Source organism: Selaginella moellendorffii, unplaced genomic scaffold (assembly GCF_000143415.4).
Source record: "Selaginella moellendorffii unplaced genomic scaffold, v1.0 SELMOscaffold_2, whole genome shotgun sequence".
Taxonomy (NCBI): domain Eukaryota; kingdom Viridiplantae; phylum Streptophyta; class Lycopodiopsida; order Selaginellales; family Selaginellaceae; genus Selaginella; species Selaginella moellendorffii.
The window spans coordinates 607,847-620,230 of record NW_003314263.1 but is presented as its reverse complement, the minus strand read 5'-3'; the positions used below and the strand labels follow the sequence as shown (position 1 = coordinate 620,230).

The window sequence follows — 12,384 nt, the reverse complement described above, 5'->3', positions numbered from 1 at the left end:
AAGGACCCTCTTTGCAAGTGTTACTCTAACACTTGATTATTCTTTGTTCCATGTGGGTTACTTTTGCCCTTTAAGACTATCTATCCATATGATGAAAATTTTAACTCATCCTCTCTAAGTACACCCCCAACTCCCTAGGATGTTCCAGCATTTATTAAAACTAACCCTGGCTATCATTTCAAAGACCCGTGTCCTCATCCATATTTGACCTCCTATAGTCACTAATTCCAATTTCAAATTTTTGAGCACCATCTTTAATTATATAAGGATAATCTTATAACTCCTTTATCGTCTAGGAGTTTCCATCATTTTCGTGATCTTAACAATAGTTGTTTACCACAACTATATTAGCCAATTTACTAAGTCAAACGCTTATATAGATCACATCCTCAACTCTATGAGGAAAACCTTCTATTATTCCCAAGAACTTAAAATCATTCCCTTATTAGCCCCTTTCTATCCATCACATTGCATACACGTTTATGTATGAACTCAAGTGGAGAATCATGCCCTCTCGACATGCTACTCCTTGAGGATGGACCCACTTTTGGGACCTTCCAATGCCAATATCAAGTGGTGATATTCTTAACCACCAATAAAAGCCGGACTAAGGAACAATTTCAATCAAATTGTAAGTGACTAAATTTTCCATTATACTTTAATTACTTAACCACATCTTTGACCACTTGGAGGAGTCTCACTCACAATCTCTATAAGTCCTATTCTGAACTTGGGGACATGCTATCCCCATGAATGGTATCTATGCCACTTAGCCTTCGCACTTAGTCCAAGTGCTCTATATATCCAATCTCCTAACAGACACCCCAAAGGTACTACCAACTTATTAGTCTGTTACACTAAAGTCATGTCTATTTACCCTTGTCTTATTAGTAGTCCAAGACCACCCATACTACAATCCCATCTCTCAAAGACTAGGCTATCCATTTATGGGTGGTCATTCTAGAACCATAGCTTAGCACCCTTAGGATGTCTGAAGACATGGGGAACACCCTTTCCTAATGTCCCTTCTTCAGTCCCCACCAAGTCCCACTCTGCCTACGGCAGTGCTTGCCAACACTACCACTAAGTCAGGGCCTGAAAGCCTAACCACTAAATCCCATTGACATCTGGGACTTCCTCACCACGTGACCATACCTTTGGTCACTACACAAGAGGACTGCTCTTCTTCCTTTCCACAGTCTAAGACTTTGGGACAACATTTCGAAACACCATGGCTCTACATGAGCCTCGTGGTTACTCTCCCCACCTTCTGCCTTTGGGTGCCCTAGCCATATGGCTAGAGCAAGGTTCTGATGAGCCATGCTAGTTATCCAAGTAGGTAGTGCCACCCACATTTGGATTGAGAGCATTGACCATTAGATCTCCTGGAGAAATTAGAGCTGGCTCTTGAACACTTCACCAAGTTACCCCACTTATTCATCTATTTATTCTAGCCTTGGACTCCTCAATGGTTATATAATCACCTACTACATAAGTATAACCGTCCTTGGTCACAATGGCCTTTCCTGGCCAAATTAGCTCCACTGAAGTCCTCCTTCTACTATACTTTTGGAGCTCACCAAACCCCTTAGGGTCTGGGAGATGATCATTTTGGGCTTTCACCTTTAAACTCAGACTCAGACTCAGATTCAAACTCGGACTTGGACTTGGACTTGGTCTCGAATTCGGTTTCGGTCTCGATCTCGATCTTGGCCTTGACCTTGGAATTGACCTTGGATCTAGTCTCGGTCTCCATCTCGGACTTAACCTCAAACTCCATCTAAGTTCCATCTTAAACTCAACCTCAAACTCCATCTCAGGTCCATCTCAAACTCCATCTTGAGTCTATCTTAAGTCTATATCAAACTCCATTTTGGATTCCTTCTCGAAGTCCATCTCAGACTTTTTTTTGGACTCCTGCTCGAACTTCTTTTTGAACTCATTCCTAACACTTCCATGTGTCCTAACACTTCCATGTGTCCTAACACTTGCTATGTATTAGTCCTTTTTATGTCCCTTTTTAGAGACTCATTCACCAATACATGCCTCAAACTATAGAGGAAGGGAAGTTTCATCAACACTAATCTTAGTCTTCATCAAATGAAGACTAATTTTACAAAATAGGAGCAAAATCTATACATGAAATCTAGATGGAGGACTAGCATACATTTTCCAGGCCAATAAAAGCCAAAACTCACATTCTTACACTGGAAAAAATAAAACAAAAAAATAAAATGTGAACATGTCACAGGCTCACCAATACATGCCTTGAACTATAGAGGAAGGGAAGTTTCATCAACACTAATCTAGCAAGAAATGAAATCTAGACAAAGGACTAGCATACATTTTCCAGGCCAATAAAAGCCAAAACTCACATTATTACACTGGAAAAAATAAAAAAATAAAATAAAATGAAGACTAATTTTGCAAAATAGGAGCACAACCTATACATGAAATCTATGAAAAATTTGAGATAAGTACTTTGATTTTCTTTTAGATTCATGCTTCACTTCTACTGCTACTTATTGAACACAACTTCCTCCCTACCAAGTATGCTTCGGCTTTGCGAAGTATTAAGAGGTATATGTCACCAGTTGCTTCTAACTATTGACACTAGCACACATATTTATACTCATAACAACCTTGAAGATGCTAATGAAGAAACTAATCTAAACTTTGAAGATGCTAATGCAAAAATTACTTCAGATTTTGATGATGCTAATACAAACATAGCACATGCTAATGAAGCTCATACAAATATAGACCTTGAAAATGCTAATGAAACTAATACAAATGCAGTAATCATCAAATTATACTATTTATAAACTAGCACATCAAAAGAATTATAATAACCATACAGCATATATGTTTAATATTGAAAATATATCATCCATATGTGTTGTTTATGGTGCAGTACATTTTGAAAATGAGTCAAGCTCAATGTGCTCCCAGAATGGAAAAGTTTCAATTGCTTGAGCATTAACACTAATAGAGAAAATTGTCAGGTTTTCCCATTGTGCTGAGCTAGTGAGCCTCTAACTGGAATGATATCGAGAGAACATATTTCAAGGCCAGCACAAGTGAGGAGATTTACATGCAAATGCATATAGAAAAGATTTCAATTGTTTATTGTCATTAGCTTGAAAGTTTTAGCAACTTATATTGGCTGATCTCCAAATGATTTCACTTCTATCAATCCTTGATAATCTCAATTAACATACAAAATTTTACATAAATATCTAGAAATTTAATTAGATATTTAAGATGGACCTAGCAAAGTTCAAAGATACTTTCTATGGCGTGCAATTCATAAGTAAGCTAAAAGCAAGTTACAAACAAAGACAAACAAATTGAAACGATTTTAAAAAGAGTTGAAACGAATTCAAGAATTCAAACGAAATCAAACGACATCAAATGAAAACAAACTAATTACAGCCAGAGCTAATGCCGCCTGAGTAGCAACGTTGATCGTCCCTGGCTCCTCCTCGTTGATGTTCTTGACGAGCTTGTTTAGAGGTCTCGTTGCCTTTTGGACGAGAGGTATCCAGCAGCTCCTTCCTTGCCCATGTCTTGTTCGCAACTAGAGCGAGCAAGCAGCCAGTACGTGCTTCTTTGAAGATAACTCCCTGACAAGCAGGGCCGTGAGCTGGCTCAACGTATCAGTGTCCTGTCGTCTCACAAGCTTAGTTATCTCTTGTCCTTCCGGGCTAGCGTTCTTGAGAAGCCACAAAAGTGCTGGCTCCACTTGGATATCTTTCACTGTGAAAACAAAGGTTGCAAGGAAAACTTTTCGTGATCTGGCATAAAACCAAATGGTATCACACCTCTTGAGCACCTGGCACTTCACGTACATGTGCATTTCCCACGTAGACATTGCAAAGGATAGGATCTGTTCTCATCCCAGTCTCGGCTTGACGATGAACCTCCATTCCTCGTTGCAGCGAAAAAAACACTGAGTACTTCACCTCGGCCTTGCCATTCTCTCTCACTGAGTACTTCACCAGAAACTTCTATCTGAATCGTATGACTCTCCGTCACTGCTCTGCGCTCAACTGTGCCATAAAGCTGATTATCCCGCCAGCATTTGCCCCATTCATGGCTTATTCACAACCCCCCAAAGATGCGAGTGAATATTCTAGAACCCTGCTCAAAGTATTTCCGAGCCAATCACGAGCTGCCACGTGTTTTTTTGTTTTTGTTGTAATTTGTTTTAATTCATTTGTCTTTATTGGATTTCGTTTTATTTAGTTTGAATTCTTTTGAATTTGTTTCAATTTTTTTGTCTTCCTTTGTAACTCGCTTTTAGCTTGCTTTACAAATTGCACACCATAAATTTCATTTCCTCGTAATCTTATAAAGTTCATTATCCTAATGAAGCATCTTTGAATATTTTTTTCTATTTAGTCCAGAGTAACTAGATTCTTTGCTAGTAGAAATATATATACATATATAAATACATTGAGACATACATATGACTAGTTAAAAAGGATTTTTGTTTTATGACTATTTATCCTTTTTTTTTAGAAGTCACAATGAAAAATTTTAACTTGATTATGACATTTAGTTTTTTCTTAAATCCGGGTGGGAGAATATTTTTTAGGATCTTTATTGCACTCAGGATGCCCAAATTTGAAAATCACTTTCTTAATCCTGCCTAACTGCATTCTGACCTTCAAAATAACACCCACACTACTATCCAAGAAAAATGTTTACATCCACTCACTTTGCTGAGGATCAAATATGCTCAAATCTAGAGCTACTTTGCTGCTGGGTGGAGAAAGGAGCATCTCCATCCCCTCAGTCAAAAGGCAAGGATCAAGCACATTGTCCAGTAAGCATCTTCACAAAAGCCATTCAAATTAAAGATAGAAAAGTCCTTTTAGTTACAGATTTGGTTGCCACCTCAGCACAATCTATCAGAGCGAACAATACTAAAAAGGTGGCATACAACCGAGCAAATCATCGCAGAAGTCCAGCCCGCATAAGGCGATGTTAACGTGGGGGGAAATTACTTGTATGGCGTGAGGGACTGGTGAATGCCTAGAAGCCCTAGAATTGAGAAACCCTAGAAATGGGGACTGCCCGAAATTCCGGGGAAAAAAAATAGAAAAGAATAACGCAACACGTAAGAACTTCTGAGGTATGCATGCGATGATGGACGTGTCTGTTCCAGCTCCCAAGTGCAGAGGAAAGAAAAACACAACCCAGAAGAACTTCTAAAGGTATGCATTTTTCTCAGAGTAAATTCATGATCAAAATACAAGCACAACATCCTTCACCTTGGCGATTATTATAGATTGTGCTCCATATCAGGAGCAAGCACCCCTACATCCAGTGCAATTTGCTGGTAAGTTGCAGTCGCTATAGCAGACTCTATCCCTGGTCACGCCATTACACACAACAGAAGTGTATGTGCACACTTGTGGACAGACTGCAAAAACAACAACCAATAGCAGTGATTGAGAGGATGAATCCAGAGAGAGATTTACATTGCTTGAGTGTTCTAAACGCTACCGCCTGCTCAGGCAACATACCTGAAACCATCCACAGAAAGCTGTCAATGAAACGGGAAAAGAAAAGATTCATCAACAATAACTACCCTGAGAAACAGTGAGGAGCAGCAAGATGATCAGGCCTGTTGCTTCCATTTCTTACACCACATTGCCCCTTGTAACCCCAGTGAGACTTTATACATGCTCAGTCAAATAGAACTCAAGCTGATGATATCAAATAGAACTTAAACTCTTGCACAAAAAATCCTGCTAACAACCAAACCAAGCTTGTCAAAGTTACAAAAGATTGACTGCTCATTTGTACATTAGTCGCTTGACTATTTCTTTCCTTCGCAATTCAAGCATTAGGAGATTTAAAAAAGAATTCAGAAACTATACAAAGCTTTGCTGATCCAAGCTGGTTCCTTCCTCTATAAGAAAAAGAAAGCTCAAAAAAAAAAAAAAAAAAAAACTAAAGAAACACTAGAATTTCACCTGGAATACATTTGAAAATATTTAGAACGTATCAATCCTTATTAGGGCTTGCTCGAGCGCGGAGTGGGATTTCCATGGTGGTGACGACGCCGAAGCACTCGGCCATGGGATGCGCGTCCACGCCCGGCGCCAAGCTCCACTGGAATCGATGCAGCAGATTCGCGAGGGCGAGCTGGACAGTGATCAATCCCAGCGCCATGCCAGGGCAGCCGCGCCGTCCCGATCCAAACGGGAGGAGCTCGAAATTCTTGCCGTGGACGTCAATGCTGGATCCCAGGAACCGCTCCGGGAGGAAATCGTCGGGGGATTTCCACAGGGCAGGGTCTCGGCCGATGGCATAGACATTGACGAAGAGGCGCGTGCCCTTGGCGATGGCGAGGCCCGCGACGGTGGTGTCTTGGGTGGATTGGTGGGGGATGAGGAGCGGCGCTGGCGGATGGAGGCGGAAGGTCTCCTTGATCACTGCGTGGAGGTATGGTAGATCTTTTAGCTCGTGTTCTTGGATGATTTCCTGGCGGGCATTGCCGAATTTCGCGCGTAATTCTTCCTGTGCTTTCTCCAGGGCTCTGGGATTGTTTAGCAGCTCCGCCATTGCCCATTGGATCGTGGTAATGGAGGTGTCTGTTCCAGCTCCCAAGAGATTCTAGACGAGGAGAAAGAGTAAGAACACAACATGGAAGAACTTCCAAGGTATGGATTTTTTCTTTCTTTCTCCTTTTAGAGTACCTGGATGAGTGCCTTGATGTTTCTAGCTTGATTGTTTGGATCTGGAGAGTCTAGAGACAAGAGTGTGTCGACGAAATCTCCACCTCCATCGTGAGCTTGAGTTTGTTCTCTGCTTTGCCTCGCAAGGACGTGCTGATCGACCACTTTTTGCAGGAACTCGTCCTGGATCTTGTGCAGGGCTTTCATCTTGGCGACGCTCGAGTCGAACCACTTGAGAAACGGGATGTAGTCGCCGATGTGGAACTCCCCGAGAAGAATGGTTCCTTGCTCTTGCATATGGATGAAGTCTCTGGTGGCCGCGAGCTCCTCCGTCGTCTCTCCGGATCCAAAGTAAGCCTTGTTCATCACCATCCGGGTGATGACGTTGAACGTAAACTCCGTCAGCAGATCTAGCAGCACGAAAGGTTTGCTCGTCTCCGCAACTTTTGCGATCTTCGCTAACAATCTCTGTAGCTCTTCGAGCCTTGCCTGGTGCGACGAGGCGAGGCGACGGTCCGTCAGGAGCTCCACGACGCACAGCTTCCTCATGCTCCTCCAGTGCTCGCCGTATGGAGCAAAAACCATGTCCTTGGAGTCGTAGAGGATGTACTTCGTGGTGAGCAACGTCGGCCTCGATGCAAAGGTGAGATCCTGGTTTCTTAGAAACTCTCTCGCCATCTCGGGGCTTGACGCGATCACCACGGGAACCGAGCCAAGCCGGAGCTTGACGAGGGGGCCATACTTTCGAGCAATCGCGAGGAGAGAGTGGTGAGGGAGCTTTCCCAAGAGGTAAAGATGGCCGATGATCGGCAGTGGAGTGGGGAGTGATGGCGATTGCGATGCTACTCTCAGGTAGAACACGCTTGAGAAGACAACCAAGATCAAGAGAATTGCAAAACCAACTAAGAACTCCATGGTCTCCAACGAGGTGAGCGTTCTTCTCTATTAAAGTTCCATTGTGGTACTCACTCTTTGTGCCATAGAGTTTGTTCCTCCTGGTATAAGGGGCCTTGCGAATCTCATGGTATGCTTACTTGCGAATCTCATTCTATTCGTTATTCTTCAAGGAAATGCTCTTGATCATGGCTAAGCATCTATAACAATGATATAATAATGAGGAGTGGCAAACTTTCTGATCTACCCAATGGCAGCCGTCAGATAAGAAGTAACTGTTAAAGGGTTTAGAGAAGAAGGCGCTGTGACGTGGGTCACATGTAAAGGGTTGACCGGCATTAACATTTAACCTTTTGCAATGGAGACTTTATCATTTGGATATGATAATTCCCTCTAACTTCCTTTAACGAATTTGATAATTTCCTTTGAGGAAACACATTTGTGGAATATTTATTGTTTTGATATTATTCTAATTTGAGTTTCCAGTTTAACAAAATTATAACATTCAAAACAATGTTTACTAACTAGATATGATTCGAGTCATTAGATTAAAAGTGGACCCTAAAAGGGTTTCAGTTAGCTCCTCTTCTAGGGCGATCACTGGGATTCTGTAACTAAGGATTAGCACATTTTCTATATTCCCTTTCTATATTCCAAGCACTCACACTTTTATTTTTAATTTCAAGTATTAAAAATCTGAAAATTTTAAATTCCTCATTAAACTTAGAGGGCTTAAACAAATTTATCCTCTTTAAGCTTAACAATTGCAATTATATTTGAAAGGAACTGTGTGTATAATGAGTTATAAATATAATAATACAGTTATAGAATTCTAGAATATGTTTTTTTAATTTAATTGGCAAGTGGGGAAGTGGAAGAAATCCAGGATGTCTTGGCGTTGCTCACTGGCGTGCTCAGGCAAGACCAGCTCCTCTTCTCCGGCGATCACTGGGATTCTGTAACTCAAGGACTAGCACAATCTGCAAGGAGGACACTAACGTCTTGACTCCAATCTTCTTCCAGGGCAGTCGGGCAAAGGTTTATTAGATTTTGTAAACAGTCATCGCTCACTTGCTCGAGAAGCCCGCGATATACTCCTTGAGCTTCTCGACTTGCGGCAGCGCCACTTTGGCCGAGGGATGCTCGGACGCGGCCGTCAAGAGCTTGTGGAAACGCGGGCATTTCGCGGGCTTCAAGCCCATCGCTTGCTCAACTCCTGGGATCCACACCGCATAGGGTGCCAGCAGCACATCCAAGAACGACATGCTCGCGCCACCAAAGAAGGGGCCCTCTTCCTCACTGCCCAGCTCCGCCAGAGCTCCCTCGACAAGCAAACAGTTTTGGTTGAACTCCTCGTTCACGGCCGCGTCACCGTTACTCAAAAAGAATCGTATCAAGGAGTCGGAAAGCTGTGTGATCGATAAGCAAGAAGAGTATGAAACCCGTAGCAGCAGATTTCTAGTAAGAGAATCCATACCTTTTTGTCGATGAAATCGCTCCAGAAGCGGTGCTGTGCGCGAAGGAATGCGTCCTGAGGCAAGAGTGGGCTTGTTTCGGGCCAGACCTCGTCGATGTAGTGGATAATGATGGCCGATTCCAGGATGGGCTTGCCCTTGTGGATGAGAACCGGGATCTTCTTGTGAACTGGATTGGATTCGAGCAGGATCTTGCTCTTGTTGCCAAGGTCTTGGGGGAGATCTTCGTGCTCGATGCCTTTGAGCGCTAGTGCAAGCTTGACTCGCATGGAATAGGGGCTGGGCCAAGCGCTGAGCAGTGTCACCTCTTGATCGCGAGAAGCCATGGCTGGAAAATTGAGAAGGAAAATTGGAAATGCGAATGGAATGAGGTTTGATTGAATGACGCGTCGCGTTTTATAACATAAAGAGCGTGTTCAAGGTACCTACGTGAATTTCCGAGAAGGCAGAGGAGAAGGCTGAAGGTAACAGGCTTAAACTTCGATTGATTTTAACTGTGGTCCTTCCATGAGCCTGAAGCTTAGCCGATTCTTCACGGTGATCTTATCCAACAGCAAAGCTCAAGCCCTGCTGGGGGAAATTGTCTCATGGCACATCCAGAAATTCTTGGAACACTTTATTGGCCTTTGATTTTTGCTTGTTTTTTGCAGTAACTTGTGATCTCGAATACAAGAGCCTCCTGTTAAGAGTATCAGCCCAAAGTCATCAAATTAAACCCAGCATGATCCTGTTCTTGAGGAAAAAATACCCCAGTAATTATCTCACTATCTGTGAAAGTAGTTCTTGCTATTGGTCTCTTTTTTACCTCACAGTATGGAAGCAATCTGGATATTTGCCTATGCTCTTATTGAAATTCCTGACCTTTGTAAATGCTTGAGAATAATTGTGAGTGAGTTATTGTAAAGGTTAATAAAACTGTTAATTTTGTATGAAATAAAAATAATTAGAAGTATATGTTTTTAAAATCATTTTTAAAGTTTTTTTGTGAGGGCTAAGTGTATATACCATATATTAATATTAGCGTAGTGGGATTTTGATAGCCGTCGGATTGGTTTCACTTGCTTTTGTATATAAATTAAAGTTTTTAGGCTAATTGATATGCATATTTCCTGTATTCCCTTTCCATATTCCAAACACTCACATTGAGCACCTTTAATTGTCTCTGAGGAGTGTTTGGATTTGGGATTTTGGTTTAGATCTAACTTTTGCATTGTCTAAATTTAATTTTTTCCATTTCCTTTTTTTTGTTCTTTCCTTTAAAGATTTTGGTTTAGATCTAGCTTTTTGCATTATCTAGATCTACCATTTCCTTCTAGCTTTTTGTCATTTCTCTTTTTTTTATCTTTCTTTCTTGTTCGTCTTCATGGTAGATCAACAATCTCCTCCTTTGACTCTGGAGCAACAATTGATACAGTTGCTTAATGCTATGTGCTTGAAATTGAACAACCAAACTCAGTTGATGGCATCATTCACGGCACGTGGTACAACTCCTCCTGCTCTTGGTGCCAATCCTCGCGTTCGGCCAGAGTTCTTTCGCGGGAATCCTGGGGATGATGTGTTCCATTGGTTCGATCACTTCACGGTGATTGCCACATATTATTCTTGGGATGATACTCAACATTTGCGTGAGTTTCCCACGTGTCTCCAAGGGATGGTGTTGCAGTGGTACAATAGTTTGAGCGCAGCCACTCGTGGGGATTGGAGTTTTCTCCCAGACGTATTTAAATGTGCCTTCGGACATGCCGACAACTATGATGATGCCTTCCAACAATTGCATCGTCTTCGCCAAGGGCCATCTAAGTCGGTGATGCAATTTGGCGTTTGTTTCCGAAGTCTTTTGCTTCGTGCGGAGCCAAATATGTCGGAGCGGATCAAGCTAGGAATGTTGTGGCTAGCACTTCATCAAGATTTTGTCAGACTTGTGCATGCACTTGCTCCTGCCACCCTTGACGATGCTCTTCACTTGGCACAACATTATGAAACGTCACCTCTTCCACTTCTCGCTGCACGTCCTTCAGCTCCACTTGATGCTGTTGCTGCTCGAGTCCAAGGACAAGGACGAGGACATGGTCCTGGCCGTGATGTTCGCTACTAGGCATGTGATGAAATTGGTCATACTTATCGATTTTGTTAGCGTTGTCCAGATTGACAACCTCCATTTCCTAGGTGGAGACCTTTGTGAGACACAAAATCCCTAGGCCCCAAAGTGGAGCCGGAAGGGTGCCACGTGGTAGTGGCCGAAGCGAAAGCCAAACAAGTGTAACACATTTGGGCCAAAAGCTCCGACTTGAAAGGTTGAGAGCGGGAGTGGAACTCCTAGCGAAGTGCTCGAGGAATGAGCACGAAGCGAGCAATAAGCGCAGCTCCAAAAAGGGACCCAAAAGGACCAACACATGACACGTGGAAGTGTCTGAGATGGACCGGAGATGGACCCGAGTTGGAGTCCGAACTGGAGTCCGAACTGGAGTCCGAGAAGGACCCGAGGTGGAGTCCGAGGTGGAGTTCGAGTTGGAGTCCGAAGTGGAGTCCGAGTTGGAGTCCGAGTTGGAGTCCGGGATGGACCCGAGATGGAGTCCGAGATGGACCCGAGATGGAGTCCGAGATGGAGTCCGAGATGGACCCGAGATGGAGTCCGAGATGGAGTCCGAGATGGACCCGAGATGGAGTCCGAGATGGAGTCCGAGATGGACCCGAGACCGAGACCGAGACCGAGGCCGAAGCCGAGACCGAGACCGAGTCCAAGTCCGAAACCGGGACCGGGACCGAGTCCGAGTCTGAGTCCAAATACTAATACAGGCAGTTGGGTGGAAGCCCAAAGCGATTGTCCCCCAGGGGGGGGGGGGGGGGGGGCTGCCGGGGATTCCAAAAGTATAGTAGGGAGAGTGTGGGGGTTGGAGCCCAGTGGAGCCAGTTTGGCCAGGAAGGGCCAGTTTGGCCCAGGAAAGGCTAGTTTGGCCTAGGAAGGCCATACCCAGTGTTGGGTGATGAGCTGACCATTGGGAAGTCCAAGACTAGAGTGAACACGGACCGACAAGCTGGGTAGCTTGGTGAAGTGTTCAAGAGCCGGCTCTAGTTGCCCCGGGAGATCGACTGGCCGATGCTCCCAGTCCAAGTGTGGGTGGCACTACCTACTTGGATACCAGGCGTGGCTCAACGGAACCTCGCTCTAAGCCCATGGCTAGAGCACCCAAGGGCGGAAGGCAGGGAGAGTACCCAGGTGGCTCGCGTAAGGCCCCGGTATTCCGAAATGTTGTCCCAAAGGCCCAGACTGTGGAAAGGAAGAGGAGTAGTCCTCTGGGACAGTGACCAAGGACATAGTCGTG

The 12,384-nt window shown here is 43.7% G+C and overlaps 2 protein-coding genes across 2 annotated transcripts; both read right to left on the bottom strand.

The window, feature by feature from the left end:
- Positions 1 to 6,018: 6,018 nt before the first annotated feature.
- On the bottom strand, positions 6,019 to 7,620 carry LOC9647171 (cytochrome P450 71A1). Its single transcript, XM_002962320.2, has 2 exons — positions 6,714 to 7,620; positions 6,019 to 6,630 (listed from the first exon to the last, which is right to left on the bottom strand). The coding sequence occupies exons 1-2, from the start codon at positions 7,605 to 7,607 to the stop codon at positions 6,019 to 6,021; spliced, it is 1,506 nt and encodes a 501-aa protein (XP_002962366.1). The 5' UTR covers positions 7,608 to 7,620.
- A 796-nt stretch (positions 7,621 to 8,416) lies between these two features.
- On the bottom strand, positions 8,417 to 9,423 carry LOC9661797 (probable glutathione S-transferase). Its single transcript, XM_002962319.2, has 2 exons — positions 9,064 to 9,423; positions 8,417 to 8,995 (listed from the first exon to the last, which is right to left on the bottom strand). The coding sequence occupies exons 1-2, from the start codon at positions 9,385 to 9,387 to the stop codon at positions 8,654 to 8,656; spliced, it is 666 nt and encodes a 221-aa protein (XP_002962365.1). The 5' UTR covers positions 9,388 to 9,423; the 3' UTR covers positions 8,417 to 8,653.
- Positions 9,424 to 12,384: the final 2,961 nt, after the last annotated feature.